Consider the following 23310-nt stretch of genomic DNA (forward strand, 5'->3'; position numbering starts at 1 on the left):
TCAAGCAAAACTGATATGCTTCTTTGGTTAAACATCTGCTTGAAATCTTTGATAGGTAGGGCGCCTGTGGTTTCATATTTGGATTAATTTCTGGAAGCGAAAATAAAGTTTAGGACATGAAAATGCCATAAAAAGGAGGAAAATTGAGCTTCTAATTCAGTATATTTTCTTCAAAGATGATAGCATGCCACAAAAAAGAAGCCAAAGATTTTCTTGATACATCATTACATCCTACGGACATACAAGCATGAAATAGATAATTAGCGCACCACAATCAAGAGTACTGATAGAACGATAAACTCTTGTCATCAGAGACACTTGCAAGCATACAAGACCGAACATCAGTCCTTGATGTTGGTCCAAAAGCCACAGCCCAAACCTGATCTGTATGGTTGGTCAAAGTCTGTGTAGCCGCTCTCATTTTAAGATCCCACAGCCTAACCGTCTTGTCACTTGATCCTGTTGCAATTGCTGCCCCGTCTGGGGAGACATCAACACTCAGAACCCAACTTGAATGACCCGACAAAGATGTTAGCAAGGTTTTACCCTCAGCATCATATACATGTACATGACCATCATCTGATGCTGAGAAGAGTATCCTTGAATCATGAAGCGAAGGTGAAAACACGAGAGATCGCACAGGCATGCTATGGCCTTCTAAGAAGTGAAGGAATTTGGCACGTGCTACGTCGAAAACAGAGATAGTCCCGTCAACTGAACCACAAGCAAGAAGTCTACCATCAGGATTCCATGCAACTGAAAGGACAAATTTCTTGTTGCTGCTTTTCTCAGATGGTTGTGGGGCGGCTCCTTGACGAGGAATTGACAATGTGGTAATAAGTTGCCACTGAGTAGTATCCCATAGCTTGACCGATGAACTACCACCACCAGCTGCTGCCAGAGTGCTACCCTGGAAAGTGTGAGAACCATAAGGGGGCGACCTAAAACTTTCCATAAAGATGTGTGCAGGAAATTTAAATTCTAGAAAGGAGGCATTGCTTTATCACAAACCTTGAATACCATAAGACAATGGATCAAGTAACATACATACTGGCAGAAGCAAGTCGTGATGTATGATGAGACAGGTGTCAAAATCAAACAAGATGATACATGTGGGAATGACAGGGAAACATCTAAATGCTCCATTTAACTCTTATAAAGGAAAGAATCACAATTACTGAAGACCATGTAGAACATAATCAAACAGAATTTCTTATTCTTTTTATTCTGTTTTTGATAGGTCAATTGACCCAAACTTGCTTAGGACTCAAACGTAGTTAAACTGATTTGATAGGTCAATCAAACAAAGTTCCTCATTTTTTGTCTCAATCCAATAATATAAGCAGATCCCAGCTATTTCAGTATCAGTAAGTTACCCACTTCTCTGTTGCCATTGCGATTCCAACCTCTTACGTCCAATTACATGAACAAACCTCAAAGGTAAGTATGAGGAGAGCACCAAACTGCAAAGCATATTTACAACAAAGACAGCACGAAGTACTGGTTGACACAGAGTGTGTTCTTAATAATATTCACCACTTCGTCAAATAGGTTAGCTGTTTCCATCAACATCTCAAGAGCTAGATCTTCATTACTCCTCACAATCAGGAATCAGTCAAGAAGAATTTAGGGATCCAGATCCTTCTACTTAGTATGGATCTTATGGCCTTCTAACAACAGCAAGACATTCCAAAGAGCCATTTAAATTAATTTTTTGAGGGGTCTACGCATTGAAATCTATGAGGAGTTTTGGCACCACAGGTCATCAGCTAAACTAGTAAAAGCCGTTATTACATTTCAAAAACATGAAAATAGGGGACCCCATATCGTTACACCGATTTAAAGTATTGAGCTAGATATACCACGGCTGACATTTACATCGAGCTCCTAATGGGAGTTTAATATAGCGATGCAATTTACAAGCATAATTCCCAAACCTTAATATCAACTCCTAGGACAAACATTAACAGTTCACTTAGCACTAGAAGAATAAATTATATTTGTCCAACAGCCAATCAAAAAGATAAGGAAATAGAGAAACTACTAGATAATCGACTACCAGTAAACATCAATCAATTTAATCAGCTAAGCCTCAACTTCAAACTAGTTGGTCGCCTATTTAAATCGTCACTGTCAATTCCGCTTGGTACTGGACCTGACCATATCATTCAAATACAGGTGAATAATCCGTCTCTTAGGACAGATATTTTAGTTTTTTTTTAAACTAAAGGTTCTCTTAGCACTAGCCACAGCACTTTGTTCTAGTGGTAAGAACACAGTTTGTGATGTTTGGCTATTTAAATGGAAAGCTTGAGGATTTCTCAGTTACAAAAAGAGGTCTCTTAGAACTATCATACAAATCTCTAACCAAACCGATTAAAACCTAGTAAAGACTATAACTTTTATGCATAAATGTTGAATGAAAACACAATAAATTTTCTATTCCTCACTTACATTGGGACTAAACTGCAATTGCCAGACTTCGGAAGGAGGAGCTTCGAGAGTAGCAATGGTCTCATTAGTATCAACCTCAAACACTCTAATAAAGCTATCTATAGAAGCCGATGCCGCAATTCTCCGAGTAGGATGAGATGTAACAGATACGACGCCGAGGCAGTGACCGGTGAAAGTTTGAATACAAGTGAGGTTTTTCGGATCCCAGAGCCTCACGGTTTCGTCAAGACCTCCGGTGAGAAGTAGCGCCGGCGATTCCTCCGTCGACGGAATCCATGACGCCGTCCAAATGGAGTCGTCGTGTGCGTTTTGTATACTGTCTAGTGGAGCTAATTTCATGGTGATTTTTGGCTTTTGGTTAAAATGTTAAAACCCTAGGAATTTCGCAAACAGAGAAGGAGACGGTTGAATTTTATGTGTATTTTTTGGCAATTGAACCCTTTATGTTTTGATATTTTCATTTTGTTCTTGGACTTTAATGATAATGTGACATATTTGGTCGTCTAGAAATTTTTGTTGCTTTAATAATGATTTAATTAAGCCTCCTAATATTGTGGCAAAGCCTTTATTTACATTTTAATGAATTTCTTGAATAATGCTTGCTAATTCTTTGAATGGTACTTTACAAGAAAATTATGAGTTTTCGCTATCTATACTCAGTGGCAGATGTACATTGATGGTCATGGGTGCTCAAGCACCCATTACTTTTAGGGTAATGGACTATGATTTATATAAAAAGCTAGTAATTCTTACAAATATATTACTTGAGCACCCGGTCGTAATAGTAATTTTAGATAAATAATATTTCAGCACCCATGACTTAAAATTTTTAGATTCGCCACTGTCTATACTCAAAGATGAGATTTGCTTATTTGTAATTGCAGGACTACATGTTGATACAAAAAAAGCAAATGGTGATTTTGGTGCTATCTCCCTCTTCAATTCCGAGTGAAAAACATGATTGTCGAAGCGCTTGCTGTCAAAAAAGTTATAGAGAAGAAGATCCATAATGACGAAGGAAAATATATATTTTTTCTAATGCGAAAGACGTAATAGACATGTTGAAGAAAAATGCGAAAGCCACTTGTTACTCATGTTATTTTTTATTAGTATCCGTACTCGCGCGTTGCGTGAAAAATGTTAAATATAACATTTCAAAAGAAAATATTATTTGGAAATACGATAGACAGAAAGGAAACACATTAATACATTCAAGTCATATAGAAATAGACTTATCCCTTATAATACATCTAGTGAGAAAATGACCTAGAAGCTTTCTTGTGCAGACCATAGGCAATGGCAGCAACTATAAGCTAAGTAATAATACGCATAACATTCAGCCATAAATTGTAGAAGCGAAAATTAAAAATAGGAAACAAACTAAGCACACTTAGATCTTTAGAACCTTATGAAAAGTGTGAATAGAAATTCTTAAACCGAGTAAAAGCACTCAACTATTACAAAGTTGTACCTTTAGTCTCCTTTCAACCTCATTATCAATAAGAAAATGCAGCAGATCTATGACTATAACATAACTTATAGTACTATATGGTTTCACTTTAAGTCCTCCTTTTTTTCTCCCTCCCTTTTCTCCAAATTTGTAAGCACCGCAGGAATATATTTTAGTCATTGCTGAACTTTGTCCATAAGCAATCAACTGGAAAAAAAGTCATAATTTAAGTTTTGAATTCAGTTATATTTGACCAGTTTTGCAATCCACTATTAGTCAACATTTTCGAAAGCCAGCTTTTTATTGGCCACAAGTAATAATAGTGCCTCAATCCCAACTAAACCAAACGTAGTGCATTAAAAATAATTAGAAAACTTCTGAGGAAACATCTCACCTTTCCAAGAGAAAGAAATAAAAATGTATAAGGCTCTATATCATGGTCATCAATAAAGATTTTTTTATATCAGTAACACATGAATTCTTCAGCTTCTTGGTTTCTTTTAAAACCTTAATTTATCAAGCTATATGATATTAGAGTATTATGGAAGATATGGAAGCCAACTTTTACTAACCTTCTCAACATATGCTGAGAGAAGGTGGTGTAAAAGAACATGTTGTGCCCTTTGTAGATGAGTATATTTCAGGAACTATGACATCCTTGTTCTTCAAGGTAGTCTAACCAATGTTGTATGCAGGTTATGTGGCAACAAAGATGTATGCATAATAACGTTTGAAGTTTGAATACCTTGCAAATTAAAGTATGGGCTAGCAACACACAATTCTTGCTCATATACAGCAAATAATCATAAATTTTCAATCAAACTATAAAAGATGGTCATCCTTTACTAAAAGTAAGAAAGGTTGTTGAACAAAATTACCACTTTAATCAATAAAGTTAAAAAGGCTGACGAATTTAATAAGCTTTTTGACTCTATTGTATATTATCTTATCATAAAAGGCAACTTGGCTGAAACAAATAAAATTTTCAACAGGTTGGGCAATAGCCCTTAAACAAGTTTTTCTGGGGAACATTGGACACTAAATTATCCGATCCTTCACTACTCACATTGCTTTGCATCTCCTCACTTTGTACTTTCTTCTGCATCCCAAAAAATTACAATTAATGGTTAACTTTCTTTGTTCAAAAATGTAAGATATTCAGTTTTCATAAATATTGACTGCACTGGAATATGAAGATAAAGTGATAAGATATCATAATCAACTGATTTTTGACATTCAAACTTAACTTGGAATGTGTAAAGACTCTATTAAATAGAGGACGGGAAGAAAAGCCAAATTATTTGTAGTTGTATTGGAGCGCTGCATCTAATCTGCATAAGTCAAAAACTTTATGTTTTAAATAATAATATTATATTTTTAGTACATATAAATAAGAATTATACCCTTGACAAACCTGGATTTAAACTCGATAATTGTGGAAAAACAGGATTTATCCTTATTTTTGAAGCATACCAACAACTACGCACTAAGTAATTACCTATGAATAAAATAAAAAATTATAAATTAAAAACTATAAATTATGTTGAAACTGGTTTTTAAATATAAATGTAACTATTGGAAAACCTCGAAATTTTTGAGCTCTCATAAGTTGAAGAACAATAATCAAAGGATCAGTCGTAGATGCTTCAAGTGAGGTTGAATTCGATCCACAAGTTCACTCCATAAGGTTGTCGAAATCATGTTCCTCCTATATGTTTCATGGATAAACCACAATAAAAAATAGTTAGTTTTACTACAAAGTATTATTTCTATTTGTGAATGACTTACTGATCATCTTCAAGTTCAATATTCATAAAGACACTTTTGTTGTCTCCTTGATTGAAGGTCTGAACAGCTTCATAGGTCAAAACCTGACCAACGACATCTACAAATATAAAAGTTAATCACAGAATTTTAATATACGTAGTATTAAAATTAAATGGAAAAGAAGAATTACCAGATAATTCTGCCTCATCGACATCATATTAATTTGAGAATTGGTCAAAAGAACGCAAGTTAAAGATGTCCATATGAAATATAGTATCAGTAGTTTCGTCAACTATCTGCGAAAATGTCAGCCTCAACTTGTGTGTTGTAGTCTTTAATTTCAAATTATTTGGTCCGACAAAAAAGTAGGTCATGCGATATAAGCCGACTTCCTGTATCTTATTCCTAAAGAACTTAATAACATACTTCCCGATTGAGGCATGTATACGATCACCCTAGAAATTCATATTAATTATTAGGATGTATTAGATTGGTATAAATTGTTAATGCTGGAAATTAGTAAATAATTTTCAACAAACATTGTAAAGTTTTTAGGCAGAATGTGCATATTTTTAGAATTTGCAATAGCTATAGAGATTAAACAATTGTCAACAAACAGTGTAACTTCCTTTGGCATAATATATGCATATTGTTAGAATTTGCAGCAGTTTCAGGAGGAACATCATATTTTGGTTCTCGGATGAATTATATAAGATGTAATATATTATTAATAATTTATTTTTGCTGGAAATAAGTAAGCAATTATCAATCAGATGTTCACAAACAGAAATAGAAATAAGACTATACCGCATAATCACTTCAAGCAGGTAGTTTCATCTTTTTGAGGATTGCTGGAAACTAATAAACAATTGCATATTGAAAAATTTACGAACCATAGCAGCAGAGAAGAGGAAGAAAAAAGTTAAAGCAATTATAAATATGTTACCTTTGCATCTTGCAATATCAACTCTATCAAATAAGGTATTTCAGGCTTGTAGCGATCCGGAATTTTTCACATTCAAACTACTCTAACTTTTAAATTCCATTGCATGGAGTTGCTTGAAATTTATCTGATGTCATGAAATTTTGTAGTCATATTTGTAAAGTTCGTATTTTGACCAAAGCAAAAAGGGAATGGAAAAGGAATTAAAACGAGCCGTAGATAGAAGATAGAAGATTTGACGACAACTGTTTCTGAAAGGTGGCCATTTTCAAATTTAGAAACTATTTAATTCTAATATTTTTGTTTTGCCATTATGGCATATTCTTATTGAAATTTGTACGATGTCGAAGATCGCAAAATAGTAAAAGTATTTTTGGGATGACACATTTAGCATTATGTCAATAGTCTTTCTTTTGAAATGTCCAAGAACTGAATAGCAATTCACCCATGGAATTGTTACTAACTTACATCTTTCAGGTATATATCAGCGTAAAAAATGGAGTCATCCCAATATGGGCAATATTGACAGACCAAAGATTTACATACCCATTATGTGCTTACATTGTGCACCGGAACAACGAAATTTGAACCTGCTCGGTGTACGCCTCGGCAACACATTGAGGTGTAGTTAGTTGTCTTACATGAGACGCTCATAAGATAGTAATAACTTGATTGCAAGCTTACCAAACCTGGCTAATAGTTGCAATACCACCAAACGAATACTTTTTCTTGGCACTTGTTGAAGTACTTGGAAGTTGGAACCACAGAGCCGTAGCGAAAGCGAGTCTTCATAGGACTCGAACCAATAGATACATCTACTAATAAGATGACCAAAAGGCGATTGAGAAAGGAAGGAGGTAAGCTTGTTTTATATCTCCTCAATAAAGGACTATTACACACCATTTCTTTATCTTAAATGATAGGTTACAAGTACCTTGTTTTATGTTTTGAGGATCTAACAAACTTACTGTCAAGAACCAGATAAGGAACCTGTTACATATTCTCAAGACCTTAAGATCAAAAGGTTCCAGGTTGGGATATGCTTTAACTCTTCAGAGTCAGAGGAACAACAGAGGGAACAGATAGCTACCGTTTCCCGAGGAAACTGCACAAGTCAACTGCCCCAGCTGTAAAGTTGCTGTCTACATACGCTACAGTGCAGAAACAGTGCAACAGTCAACTTTATGGGGAGTGTCTTTTACCTACCTTGCTTACATCATCCCAAGTGATGTCACAAATGTATTACTAACACCAAGGAAGGTAAAACAAATCACTTGAACACTTAGAGAATTTATTCAAGCACTCTCACGGTCTTTGATCATCAAGCAAACAATTCTCAAGTGCATCAAGAACAAAGAACAACACTACTACGGACCAGTTCCCCACATCAAGTCATTGTATGTCCTTAGTTGAGTTGTAACTTTGTAATAGTTCTTCAATTGTAATTCCTACTTAGCTTGTTTAGAAGTAATATGTAGGAAACTCTTTGTAAATCTTAAACCCTTGCGTTTGAGTCTTGGCTAGAGTTAGTCGAGTTGTAAAGTCTTTGTAATAGAGTTATTACAAAGTGGCTTGTAATAAAGTATTCAAGTTAGTGAGGGATTAAGAGGTTAATTCCTAGGTTGCATAGGTTGTAATCTGAAAGTTGCTCAATAGTGAAGTTGAAATCCTACAAGGGTAGGTCGTGATTTTTAATCCCCTTGAGCTGGAAATTTTCCACGTAAAATTCCTCTTGTCATTTACTTACTGCAGTGTGCGTGTGTTCTATTAAAAATGATAGAGAACCTGGTTCTCTATAAAGTTTGGTGAACCCTTAAATTCTATCAAGTGGTATAAGAGCGGGTTCTTTCTATCAGGTTAACACCTAGAAAGGATCCTCATGGCTGCTCCCCAAACTTCGAAGAAGGCCAATCTACTTAGAGACCACTAAGGTTCAACGGACAATATTATGGATGGTGGAAGAATAGAATGCACAACTTCATCATGGCTCAAGATTCAGAGCTATGAGATGTTATCTGTGATGGACCCTTTGTTCCTACCAAGAATCTTGGCGAGCCAGCTGTAGCCATTCCCAAGATGAGGAATGAATTCAATGACGCTGATCGAAAGGCAGTAGAAAAGAATTTTCGTGCAAAGAAAATTCTTGTTTGCGGCATTGGTCCTGATGAATACAACAGGATATCAGCATGTCAGTCAGCCAAGAAAATTTGGGAAGCCCTTCAGACAGCTCACGAAGGAACAACACAAGTTAAACAATCCAAGATCGACATGCTCACAACTGAATACGAGAACTTTAGGATGAAAGATGATGAATCCATCCAAGATATGCATACTCGGTTCACCTCTATCATTAATGAGCTTCACTCTCTTAGTGAAATTATTCCAAGAAACAAGCTTGTCAGAAAAATCCTTAGTGTGCTGCCCAGTTCTTGGGAAAGCAAAACGAACGCTATTACAGAGGCGAAGGACTTGCAGGAGCTAACCATTGATGAGCTTGTCGGCAATCTGAAAACATATGAAATGAAGAAAAAGAAGGACCATGAAAGAAGAGAGCCCAAAAGGGAGAAGAACCTGGTCCTCAAGACGGACAAAAATGACTCAAGTGGTGAGGATGGTGATATGTCTTACTTGACAAGAAGATTCCAGAAGATGGTTCGCAGGAATGGGGGCATTCTAAAAAGGGGAAGCTCTAGCAAGCCAAAAAATTATGACCTCTGTCATAAATGTGGCAATCCAGGACGCTTCATCAAGGATTGCCCTCTCCTTAAGCAAGATTAGTAGAAAACAACTTTGATAAAGCAGCCAAGAGGAACCCGGTTCCTGATAAACACTTCAAGAGAAAGAATGTCGCTGACAATGTTATAAAGCAAGCTCTTGCGGCTTAGCGAGACTCCTCCAGTGAATCTGAAGAAGAAAATGATCATGGTGATAGTTCAATGATGGCAGTGGAAAGTGAAGCAACCGCGTATGATTCAATCTTTTCCTTGATGGCTTAGTTTGATCATGATGAAGATGACGACGATGATGAGGTAAATTTTTTGGATGTTTAGGGAAATCTAAAATCTTATTCTCCTAAAAAACTCTTGTCATTGGCAAATGTGTTAATTGATGCTTATCACAGTCTTATAAATGATAAAGATGCTTTAACTGTGGAGTTAGGAGAAGCAGAACAGACCAGAGATGACCTAGTAGTCGTTGTAGTTGATTTAAAGGAAACAATTGAGAACCCGAAGAAAGAGAAAGATGCCTTAGATGAAAAAATTGCAAATATTGAACATGAAAGAGATGATCTAATGGTCATTGTGGTAGACCTAAAAGAGACCATTGAGTGTGTAAGAAAGGAAAAAGAAGTCCTAGTAGAGAGAGTTGCTAACATTGAGCATGAGAGAAATGACCTATTAGTGGTGGTAGTGGACTTGAAGGAAATAATTGGGGAACTTAAAATGGAGAGTAGGCTTGAAAATTCTCAAAAAGGAAGGAAGTTACAAGCGAGGCACACATTAAGCTTGAAAGTGAGTTAAATTCAGTGAAGTCTAGTCTGTGTGCTAAGCTTGAGAAAAACAAACAACTTCAGGAAGAACTAGACAAAGTGAAGAGTGATCTTGAAAAGTCACTCAAATGGACCTGGTCCTCTGATGCTATCACTGTCATGTACACCAACAATGGAGTAAACATGCAAGGGAATGGATTTCAAAGGAAAAAGATTCCCTACAACCCTCATAGCAAGTACGTTAGTGTACCTGACAATTGGCTTTGCACTCACTGCGATATGGGCACTTTAAAGAAAACTGTAGACCAGATTTCAGTCACAACAGGAAAATATATTTTTTTGCTGAAAAGTAACTACTGGTAGAAAACCTTGTCCCTTATATAAAAACGCATGATGCCTGCATGGACCAGAAGATCCCCCATTCACCCTTTTCCTCATTACAAGGGACCCAAACTAGTTTGGGTTCCTAAGTCTAACTCCTGATTTTCTTATGCAGGGAATAATGAAAGGAAGCAGTCTACAATGGTACATGGATAGTGGCTGCTCAAAGCATATGACTGGAAGTACAAATGATTTCCTTTCACTTAAGGCCCTGCAAAGAGGGAGTGTATCCTTTGGAAATGGAAAGAAATGATACATTCTGGGAGTTTGAAGGATTGGGAAGTCTCTCTCACACTCAATCGAAAATATGTACTGCATAAACTGGTTGAAGTACAACTTGCTAAGTGTTTCCCAGATCCGTGACAAGGGAAACAAGGTAGAATTTGTGTCAAAAATTTGTGCAGTCACAAATCTAGTGACTGGTGAGGTGGTGCTAGTAGAAAAAAGATACAAAAATATCTATGTTGCTGATTTTGAGTCTCTGCAGAATGGTGATCTCAGTTGTCTAAGTGCCGTAGATGATGATGTTGAACTATGGCATACGAGGCTGGGTCATGCAAGCTTCACATTGCTGAACAAATTGGTCAGGAAGGACCTGGTTCGTGGTCTGCCCAAGTCAACTTTCAAGGATCACAAAGTGTGTGACGCATGTGTAAAAGGCAAGCAAGTTAGATCCTCATTCAAGCCCAAAAAGAAATTCAGTACCTCAAGGCCACTTGATCTCCTTCACATGGATCTATGTGGACTTATGAGGGTGCCAAACAGAGGAGGAAAGAAGTACATCTTTGTGATAGTTGATGACTACTCCAGATTCACCTGGACCTTGTTTCTCAGAACCAAGGATGAAGCCTTTGAAGTGTTCGTTGCTTTTGTCAAAAAGATCCAACTGAAGATGTGTAATAAGGTAGCTGTCAACTGAGCAGAAGCTGTCAACACTGCTTGCTACTTGGTGAACAGGTGCATGATTAGGTCCCTTCTGAACAAAACTCCATATCAATTGCTGAATGGAAGGAAGCCCATGCTGACACATCTAAGGACTTTTGGGTGTAAATGCTTTGTTCTCAACAATGGAAAGGAAGCTCTTGGAAAATTCGATGCCAAAAGCGATGAAGGAATCCCAAGCTGAGCAGAAGCTGTCAACACTGCTTGCTACTTGGTGAACAGGTGCATGATTAGGTCCCTTCTGAACAAAACTCCATATAAATTGCTGAATGGAAGGAAGCCCAAGCTGACACATCTAAGGACTTTTGGGTGTAAATGCTTTGTTCTCAACAATGGAAAGGAAGCTCTTGGAAAATTCGATGCCAAAAGCGATGAAGTAATCTTTTTGGGATACTCATCTCAAACAAAAGCTTACAAAGTGTACAACAAAAGGACTCAATGTGTTGAGGAAAGTATACATGTGATCTTTGATGAATCTCACCTCTCTTGTGAGAAGGACAGACATGTTGATCAAGATGGAGAACCCTTATCTGTTCCAGGAGAAGTTATTGACATGGCAAATGGAAAAGCAGACATGATGAGTCATGTAAAGGAATCTAATAATGTAAGAATAGTTATTTTACCATTTTTTAGCACAAACTAGACGTAATTATTATTATTTACTTAATATCACTATCACTAATTTTTATCACTACTACTACTACTACTACTACTAAATTGAAGAAAGGCCCAATTCGGCCAATTGATCCAATCAAAAGTATCAAGCCCAATCCTAAAGTTAGCCTAGGGTTCCCTGTTTCACTTTGCAAAAACAAACGCTGCCCCTTCTTCTTCCTTTTTCTGTTTACATGTTAAAACCCAGTACCTTTCAGCTTTGGACAGAAGAAGTACACCCTATTTTCGCACAAAACTCGTCTTCACTCTGAAGCAAAACTCGTCTTTACTTTGAAGAAACGACTCTTTCCATTAGATTTTTCTTCCTTTCGCTGCAAAAGCTGAATTCTTCTTTTGTCCGATTAGGAATTCAAAAATCGGATTCAAACGGGTATTTTTACTTGATTTCAAACCTCAAAATTCCGCTCAAGAACCCTAACTTTACACCTATAAATACATATTTTGTAGCTATTTTCACGACCACTCTTAGCCGCCACTCGATTACCCTTCCAGTATATGGTTTTTAGCCGCTTACTCTCACCTTAAACTTATGGTCTAACCGCTCTCTCTCCCCCCTTAAAGCTTACTGCCTTCGCTCGCCCTCTTGAAAATCGAGTTATTTCCCTCTTGCAATCTCTCGACTTCAGTTGATTTATAGCCAACAGAGAATTATTTTTGTTTTTGCTCTCCGATTAAAGTTAATTCGAGGTAGCGAGATCGAGGTCGGAGTCCGTTAGATTTGAGACCCCACCCCGGTTCACTGCTTCAAAATAGGTCAGTGGTTTCCCTTTTATTTTTGATTCTGAAGCTTTAAACATGTTTATGTTTTGTCCATATTGTGAAAATGTTGTTAATTTCCTTTCACTCCTGTATTTTAGCATGTCACTTGTTAATCTATAGTGTTTGTCCAGATCGAAGTTGTTACCCTTCTATTCTTATTCCTTTGTTAGAAACCAAGATTAAAGTTTTTCTCTTAAGAAACTAAAATCTAGCTGTTGTACATGTAATGGAAATCATGTAATAGGACTTGTATAAAGCGGAGGTTATGCTTCTAAATTTTATTAGTCCTATGAAGTTATAATCTTTGTCATTAAGCTATCTTTCTGATAAAGTACGGCATACCATTCAATTAGGATACAAACTCACGATTTGAAGTTTATTTACAAACAGAAAGCATGTTATTATGAGGGCTTATATTTTGTTATACATTATTAGATCATGACTGACAAACGTTCGATGAAGTACCTATTTTCTGATTAGAATGTTGCGAAATTAAGCTGCTATTTTCCTTGGATCTAAAAATTGTCTCTCATTAAAAGAACTAGATACCATGTATATATGAAATATTTCTTCTCAATTTTCATATATGTTACATGTTAGAAAAGTCATGAGCCATATTCCTTGACTGGGCAGATCTTCTACCTGGGAATGTAGTTTTATAAATTATATGAGACCTTGTTAATTAGAGCCCCTATTCTCACTTAATTCATGGTTTCGGACAAGTCTTTTGGAAATTATAGATTACTTGTTGAACTTGAGGATAAATTCATATTGCCTCCCTGATCCGTTACTTATAGCATAGATGAACTTGTGTATGTATTCTCGTAATGACGTGTTAGGACTACCTTGTATGAAATAGGGATTCTTAGAAGACTCAAGTTTAAATTGGATATTGTGTGAATAAAAATGTGCTTTTCTGAATTAAGAAAATGGGCTTATATCTCTTCCTACTATCAATGGAGTTGAATTCCAGTTCTGGAGCATCATGATAAGTTCATAACTACTACTACTTACTAGACTTCAAATGAAATATGGTATTCAACTTAAGAATCGAATTGCACTAAAACGTGAAACATGATGCCATGAAACTGTTAGTATAGCTCCCAAGCTACTGCAATTTGAATAACTATGTGATCTTATTTCCTTTTGTTTTGGTGTCTTGCTAGGCATGATCAAGGATCCAGTCCTCTTTCTAATTCTTATTTTGTTCTCTTCTTTGCATGTGCACTTTGGAGCAAATGGAGTCTTAATTCGGGACACTCGCAGTGGAGTCTCATGGAGACTCAACACTACCACCACCACCACATGGAGTCATTGCATACCATCTTCCTTCTAGCACCCAATAGCAAGAAAACAAGCGAATTGCTTGGGGTCGCCTATGGCGGCTTTTGTTTTTTACTTACTCTGTCTGCCGTTGTTAATCTGCGTGATTTTTTATTTGAAACTATGATTGATCATTTAAAATTACAACTTTTAGTTTTTGGCAAAATATTTATTTTGAGAAAGGACTTAAAAGAATACATTTCGTATGGGCATGTCTTAATAAGTCAAAAAAACTTTGGAACACTTTTCTTTCTAAAAAACGTGAGCTTTTTCAAAAATGGAATTTGGCAGGCTTTCTTTTTTAAGTTATAGAGTTCAACGCTTTTGGACTTGTATCGTATTTGGAGTTAAACAAAATCATGTTTCAGAGTTCACTTTTAAAGGCCGTTTTCTTAATCTGTATTGCATATCCATTCAGTTATTTAGGCATTTTGTAGTGTTTTCAAAGTGAATTATTTAGTTGCGCTCCAAATACTTTCAACTAATTAACCTAAGTTTGGCCGGTTAACCGTAATTAACGGATCATATAGGGTGCTTTAACAACCTTCCCTATAGGATTAATTTGAACCCTTACCTAAAATTTCTAAGATTAAGCAGACCATAAAAACAGAGTTAATTTTAAGCATTATTTAGCTAAAATTGGTGTCCTAATTCACCGTTGAAATAATTAGGTGGCGACTCTTTAACTAATTAAACCTTCAGAATCACCAATATGTTATACTCTAGTTTGACCCGTGTTAAAATGGGGTATAACAGCTCCCAAGACTCGGAATATCGTAAGTCACAAACTACAAAAGGAAAATAGTATTTCTATACTCCAGAGTCTAAACAAAGGAAATACAAGGAAGTGTCGATATGGGGGACGAGTAGATAGGGACTCCGAGGTCTACGGACGCGGCAGATATACCTTGAAGTCTCTACAGTTGGCTCGCCTCACTGATAATGCGGCTGATAAACGGTACCTGGATCTGCACACGAAAGACATGTGTAGGGAAGGGCATGAGTACACCACAATGGTACTTAGTAAGTGCCAAGCCTAACCTCGGTCGAGTAGTGACGAGATCAGGCCAGGGCCCTACTAGTATATATATAATAAAATATAACAGAATGAAATATTGCAGTAAGAATAATTACTAAAATTTAACAAGAATGTAAGCGAAGAAGATCAACAGCTCAAACGCAGAGATAACAACAGGGGATCTACCAGGATACCGTCCCGTAGTCCCAAACATAAATGTGCAGGGGGATCTACCGAAATACCGTTCCATAGTGCCAAACGTAAATGTGCAGGGGGATATACCGGAATACCGTTCCGTAGTCCAAAGAAAATATGCAGGGGGACCTATCGGAATACCGTTCCATAGTCCCAAAGTAAATATACAGGGGGATCTACCGGAGTACCGTTTCGTAGTCCCAAAGTAAATATGCAACTCAACTAATATAAATAATAGTTACAACAAGAAAACCACAATTTACGCTAAGTCCGAGTCAAGGAAGAACATGAAATTTCACTAAACATGCTACACAGAGTTCAGATAGGCAGTTAAGGCACGCAGGCATGCTTTTCTAAACTAAACAGGATAATTACATAGGCTAATATGGCTCAATTTAAGGTAAACAAATATTTTACCTAATTAAAATGGAGTTTTTCAACAAATAGTCCGTGTACGCACTCGTCACCTCACGTACACGACGCTCATATATCAAACAGTACCAAATCCTAAGGGGAGTTCCCCCACACAAGGTTAGGCAAGCCACTTACCTCGAACCAAGCTCAAAAATCAATCCGAAATAATGCTCTTTCCACGAATATCCGGCTTCAGATGGCCCAAATTTAGCCAAATCAATTACATAACGTAAATATAGCTACAAACAACTAATTTAGCTAATAAAATCAAAGCTAAAATAGGAAACGCCCAAAAATCCTCCCCGGGCCCACGTCTCGGAATCGGGTAAAAGTCACAAATTATGAACTCCCATTCACTCACGAGATCACTCGTGCAAAAATCATCAAAATCCGACGCCTAAATCCTACTCAAATATCAGATTTTTGGTTGGGGAACTTTTTCCCCAATTTTCCAACTTCCTCACTCAAATTCATTAATTTAATGAAGAAAACAACTATGGATTAATGAAATATGATCAAAATAGGATTAGGAATCGCTACACAATGATTTCCTATGAAAAACTCTTGAAAAATCGCCTGCCTTCGAGCTCTAAATTGAATTTTGTGAAATGAATTTTAAACCCTCGAATCTACCCTTTTCTGCCCAGCGATTATTGCACCTGCGGGCCAACGACCGAATCTGCGGTCCTGCACCTGTGGAATTTCCATCACAGGTGCGGCTTTTCACTTAAAGCACCTCGTCCGCATCCGCGATCAAGAGGTCACACCTGCGTGTGTGCACCTGCGGACCCTTGTCCGCTTCTGTGGTCCTAGACCGCTCCTGCGATTCCTTCACTCGCACCTGCGGGCATCGCAGATGCGGAACTCCCCTCGCACCTGCGATCCCAGATCTCCTTCCTATTTCCGCTTCTGCGGTTCCACGGCCGCTTCTGCGGCTCCGCACCTGCGGCCCAAAGTGCGCAGGTGCGAAAACACCAGGTGCAACAACTTCAGCAATTTGCATAAGTCTCAAACCAATCCGTTAAGCACCCGAGACTCACCCGAGGCCCCCGATACCTCAACCAAACATACCAACCAATCCTAAAATACCATATGAACTTATTCAAGCACTCAAATTACATCAAACAACGCTAAAAACATCAATCAACCTCCGATTTAACCTTAAAGAACTTGAAACTTCCAAATTCGACAACCTATGCCGAAACCAACCAAACCACATTTGATTGACCTCAAATTTGCACATAAGTCATATTCAACACTACAGACCTACTCCAACTTCCGAAATCGGATTTCGGCCCCAGTATAAAAAATTTCACTACCGGCCCGAAACTCCAACAAAACTCAACTTTAGCCATTTTAAGCCTAAATAAGCTACAGACCTCCAAAATACAATGTGGATACACCCCTGCTCCCAAAATAATCCAACGGAGCTAACGGAATCGACGAAACTCCATTCCGGAGCCGTCTTCACACTGTTTCGACTAATGTCCAAATTCTAAGACTTAAGCTCTCATTTATGGACTAAGTGTCTCAATACACTCCAAACTCAAAACGAATCACCCCGCCAAGTCACAATAGCATAAATAGATACGTGGGAAGCAGTTAATAGGGGATCGGGGTGTAAATTCCCAAAATAACCGGCCGGGTCGTTATAACCTCCATCTATTGGAGAGGAACCTGGTCCCATGATCACATCAACTGAAGCTGAAAATAGAGTTGTTATGCAGTCCAAGGTACTCCACTTGCTGAAGTATGAAACGCCCAAGAACCTCAGTCAGACATACCTGAGTTCTCTACCAATGAGATTCATGTACCAAAATTGGAAGCACAAAAGCTCACATCCTCTTTACAACATAATCACCCCTCTAGACTTAGGAGTTTAAACCATATCAAGAGAAGAAACTCACTTGCCTTTTTAGACTTTCTTTCCCAAATAGAGCCCAAAAATATCAAAGTAGCGTTGAAAGATGCATACTAGATCACAGCCATGCAAGAGGAACTGAATCAATTTGAAAGAAACAAGGTATGGCACCTGGTTCCTCGACCTGCAGATCAAACTATCTTAGGAACCAGGTGGGTATTCAGAAACAAACTTGATGAGTTTGGAAATACAACAAGAAACAAGGCAAGGCTTGTAGTTCAAGGCTACAATCAGGAAGAAGGGATTGATTATGATGAAACATTTGCTCCAGTTGCTCAAATGGAAGCTATTAGAATTCTTATTGCCTTTGCATCTCATATGGAGTTCACATTGTTCCAAATAGATGTCAAAAGTGCATTTCTAAATGGCTACCTGAAAGAAGAAGTTTATGTCAAGCAGCCTCTTGGGTTTGACTGTCATGAGCATCCTGAGCCTGTGTTCAAGCTGGACAAGGCAATGGGCTAATGTAGGCTCCCCGGGCTCGGTATGAAAGGTTGTCAAAATTCCTTCTAGAAAATGGCTTTACAAGAGGGAAAATTGACAACACCCTTTTTCTGAAGAAACGAGGGAGGAACCTGCTCATTGTTCAGGTATATATTGATGATATCATTTTTGGAGCCACAACTGACTCTCAATGTGAAGAATTTGCAAAACTCATGGGGAGTGTGTTTGATATGAGTATGATGGGAGAATTAAATTTCTTCCTAGGACTTCAAGTGAAGCAATCTTAGAAGGGAACATTGATCAGATAATAGAAGTACATCAAAGAGCTACTGAAAAGATTTGACATAGAAGCATCAAAAGTCATTGACACTCCCATTGCCACAGCTACCCGTCTAGACATGGATGAACCTGGTTCCTCTGTAAATCAGACCATGTATAGAAGTATCATTGGGTCACTCCTATATCTCACTGCAAGCAAACCCGACATTGTTTTCAGCGTGGGTCTTTGTGAAAGGTTTCAATCCAATCAGAAGGAATCTCATCTGAAGGCTGCCAAGAGAATATTGAGATATCTCAAAGGAACGCAGGACCTGGTTCTCTACTATCCCTCAGGTGACAACTTTGATCTTATTGGGTATGCTGACGCTGATTATATAGGATATCTGGCGAAGAGAAAAAGCGTGTCTAGAATGGCACATTTCTTGGGTTCTTGCCTAATCTCATAGGTTACAAGGAAGCAGAACTCAGTGACACTCTTAATTGCAGGCAGAATATGTAGCAGCTGCCTCTTGATGTGCTCAATTACTGTGGATCAAGCAGCAATTGGATGACTTTGGAGTGTTCTCAGATTGAGTGCCTCTATTATGTGATAATACAAGTGCACTCAACATGGCAAAAAAAAAACTAGTTCAACATAAGAGGACCAAACACATTGATGTACGTCACCATTTTCTCAAAGACAATGTTGAAAAAGGGCTTATATGCATGAAATTCTGCAGCACTGAAGATCAAATTGCAGATATATTTACCAAAGCCTTAAGCAGAGAACACTTTGAGAAAAATCACCTGGCACTGGGGTTGATAAAACCCAATTGAGAACCCGGCCCCTCAATGATTGGCTATGAAAGAAATGTTCAGGTAAAATTAGCTAAAAAGTATTTTTGTTACACCCCATAATTTCGTACGTGAAAGTATGCCATAAGTAAATTGATGGAAGCAAGAAAAATGAGATGTTACATCCCGCATTTTCGTACGTTAAAGTTTCGTCGAAGCTAATCGAGGTAAGATCGGGAATGAGGTTATTTTAAGATTATAAGCATTATGCTATTTCAAACACGTGATGAGTAAATTCGTGAAGGAGAGAGGGTAAGCAAATCGAAGGAAATGAGTTTCGTCGAAGTTTGGCAATTTGAAAAAAAATACGGCTCGAGCTATAATACCCGGTATTTAGGGACTCATGCCATACAATGTACCACATGCCCATGATAGTAGAGTACATAAAGTGTGTTAAAAGTGAGTATTATTTTAATTAATTTGAGATAATTCTTAAGTATATGGATAATTGGGTAATTATAAATTATTAGTGGGAGATTAATTAAGTAATTAAGCATAAAATGGATAAGGCTAAATGCTTCTAACATGGCAGCCAACAAGTCACAAATAAATGTCTCTTGATGTTATAGGGTAAGGTGGCAAAATTAGAAAATTAGGTTGCTAAGTCATCCTAAGTGGGTCCCACACCCACCAATATTTAAAAGCCTCTTTAAATCACTTAAAAAGGTGTTGGTATCTCTACAATTGGAGGAGGGGAGTCTTCAGCAAGTTCATAGAAGAACATGTATGTTAGCAACGTGAATCTCGCTACAAAAATCATACAAGACTACGTAATGTTATGGCAGTGGGATTTTGCGATTGTAAGAGAGTACGGTGCAATCTTTCTCAAAGAATATCATATGGATTTTCCCCTACTTCGATCCTCCGTTACATGTTTTGTCGCAATCAACGTGTGTCGGAGAGATTGTCAAGAGAATCGGCTCAGGTATGTTATGCTAAGCCCTTCCTTCATTTTGGCATGATCTCGTAATTACACGAGTTTGATAACGAGACATAAAGAGAAATTCATATTCCTGAATTTATGTACATTTTCCTAGTCTCATAAGTTACAGTATTCTCCCTTATAAGGACTTCATATTCAATTGATGTCACGACCCTAAACCCGGACCCGGTCGTGATGGCGCCTCTCGTGAAGACAAGGCCAGTCGACACACTTCGAATCCACTTTAAGCAATTAAAATAATAAATACTAAGTCTTTAACAGAATTAAAATCCCAAAATAAACAATGAACAGTACAAATTGCGGAATTAAAACCAACACAGCCCGACATTGGGGTGTCACCAGTCACGAGCATCTAAAGCAATACTACAAGTCTGAAAGTTTACTCCACTACTACATAACTGAAACAGAAAGAAACAAGATAGAGGGAGAAGCACTGGGCTGCGAATTGCCAGACAGCTACCTAGTGAGTCTCCGAAATCTGCTGGACAACTCTCAACCCTCGCTAGTAGGACCTGTAGCCCCCGAATCTGCACACAAGGGTGCAGGGAGTAAAGTGAGTATTCCAACTCACTCAGTAATAACAATAAATGAAGACTGAGCGATAAAAAAATCACGTTAAACACAACAATAAGCTATAAGAGGCATATCAAAATCAATAAACACAATTAAATAGTGAAATCTCATGAAACACCTTTTAAACAGTTAAACAAATAAAGGAAAAGCAGCTAGAAAGGTAAACACACAAGAACCGCCCCTCGGGCTCAGTAACAACAACAGAATCAGCCCCTCGGGCAATATCATAGAACAATACCAGCCCCTCGGGCTATATCTCATATCACAATGGGTACCCGCGCTCACTGGGGGTGTACAGACTCCGGGAGGCCCCCCTTACGGCCCAAGCGCAATATTAAGCCATCTCGTGGCATCATAAACAAGCTCTCGACCTCATATCAATCACAAGCCACCTCGTGGCGTACAATCTCAGGCCCTCGGCCTTATTATCATAATCAGTATATCACCGCTGCGGCGTGCAGCCCGACCCAAAAGTAACCTCACAATATAGGCCCTCGGCCTTACTCAGTCAGAATCTCATAAGCCTCTCGGGCAACAGTAAACATGATGCTCAGCTCAAAATATCTTTTGAAAATATCATTTAAGGTGTTTAAAACAGAATAACATGGCTGAATTTTGAAAACAGTAAAATATAGTATGACTGAGTGCAAGTATAAAGTCAAAATAGTGAGGAAAATAGCAGTAAATATCACCTAAGGGTCCAAACAATTGGCATGAAACCCAAATATGGCATTTAGCCCAAAACATGATAATATCAGACAATTTGCAGTCAAATACGAAGTAAAACAGTCATTCGGGATGGAGTAAGTCACACTCCCCAATGGTGCACGACCCGACGCTCGTCATCTAGTGTGTGCGTCACTTCAACATAGCCTAACGCTGTGTAATCCGGGGTTTCATACCCTCAGGACAATATTTAAANTAAAATCATTACTCACCTCAATCCGACCCAAACTCTAGCTCGCGATGCCTTTGCCCCTCGAATCGGCCTCCGGATGCTCCGAATCTACCAAAATCAGAACGTAACCATCAGATTATGCTAAAGGGACAAAGCCCACTCGAAAACAATAAAAAAACAATGAAATTCCCAAAATTAACCAAAACCCGACCCCCGGGCCCACGTCTCGGAATTCGATAAAGTTTACGTCATTAAATTCCTTATCTCCCACTAGTTCATACATATCAAAAGTTCCAAAATCTGACCACAAATGGTCCTCCAAATCCTCAAGATTAGGTCTAAGTTTCCAAGCCCTAGTTTCTTCAATTTAGGCTTAAATTCCATGATTGATTAGGTAGAATCCACATAAGAATCGAGTATTAAGTCCATAAATCTTACCTCCAAGTGTTTCCCCTTGAATCCCTCTTCAATCCTCTTCAAAAAGCTCCAAAATCGCTCAAAAAAATGGTGGAAGTTAGGTTTAAAGTCGCGGAACAGGTCTTTTAAACTTTCTGCCCAGCTATTAAATTTCCTTCAATGCGATTGCGAAGCACAAATGCTGACTGCCCCCACTTAACCTTACGCAATCGCACAAAGCTCCACACGATCGCAAAGCCTTAGCACTCAGACCCACGCGATCGCAACAAGACTCACGCAAACGCGAAGATACACTACACAGACCCACGCAATCGCAACCAACTCCACGCGGTCGCGTAGGGAAACTCTGCCTCAGCCCCCAATGAAGCCTACGCGATCGCAACCCCTTATACGTGATCGCGGAGAACAAACGGTCTGCAACAAACCTGAAGCAAAATCTGCAACTTCTCAACATGAAATTTCATCCGTTTAACCACCCAAAACTCACCCGAGGCCCTCGGGACCTCAACCAAACATGCCAACCTATCCCATAACATCATTCAAACTTGTTCCAACCTTCGGAACACTCAAAACAACATCAAAACACCAAATTTGCATCGGATTCAAGCCTAAGAATTACAAAATCTTCTAAATTACGCTTTTGATCAAAAACCCAACCAAACCACGTCCAAATGACCTGAAATGTTGCACACACATCCCAAATGACACAACGGAACTACTGCAACTCTCGGAATTCCATTCCGACCCCTATAGCAAAATCTCACCTATCAACCGGAAAACGCCAAAAACTCAATTCCGCCAATTCAAGCCTAAATCTACTCCGGACCTCCAAAACACATTCCGATCACGCTTCTAAATCCCTAATTACCTCTTGAAGCTATCCAAACCATCAGAACTCACATCCGAGCCCGCTAACACATAAGTCAACATCTGGTTGACTTTTCCAACTTAAGCTTTCTTATAAGAGACTAAGTGTCTCAAAACCTTACCAGAACCTTTCGAACCCGAGCCAACCAATCCGATCACACATAGAACTGATAAACAAAGAAAATAGAAGCAAAAATAGGGGAAATAGAGCAGTAACTCATGAAACGACCGGCCGGGTCGTTACATCCTCCCCCTCTTAAACAAACGTTCATCCTCGAACGAGTCCAGAAATGTACCTGAAGCCTCAAATAGGTGAGGATATT

General features: G+C 38.2%; 1 protein-coding gene across 1 annotated transcript; it reads right to left on the minus strand.

Moving 5' to 3' along the window:
* LOC109226559 (WD repeat-containing protein VIP3-like) lies at positions 129-2884 on the minus strand. Its single transcript, XM_019391348.1, has 2 exons — positions 2455-2884; positions 129-910 (listed from the first exon to the last, which is right to left on the minus strand). Exons 1-2 carry the CDS (start codon positions 2791-2793, stop codon positions 275-277), a joined length of 975 nt encoding a protein of 324 aa, XP_019246893.1. The 5' UTR covers positions 2794-2884; the 3' UTR covers positions 129-274.

Source organism: Nicotiana attenuata, chromosome 6 (genome assembly GCF_001879085.1).
Source record: "Nicotiana attenuata strain UT chromosome 6, NIATTr2, whole genome shotgun sequence".
Lineage (NCBI taxonomy): Eukaryota > Viridiplantae > Streptophyta > Magnoliopsida > Solanales > Solanaceae > Nicotiana > Nicotiana attenuata.

Coding starts and splice junctions, on each gene's coding strand:
- LOC109226559 (XM_019391348.1), bottom strand. CDS start 2,793: ATGAAATTAGCTCCACTAGACAGTATACAAAACGCACACGACGACTCC. Junction 911..2,454: donor AATTGCAGTTTAGTCCCAAT/GTAAGTGAGGAA, acceptor CACACTTTCCAG/GGTAGCACTCTGGCAGCAGC.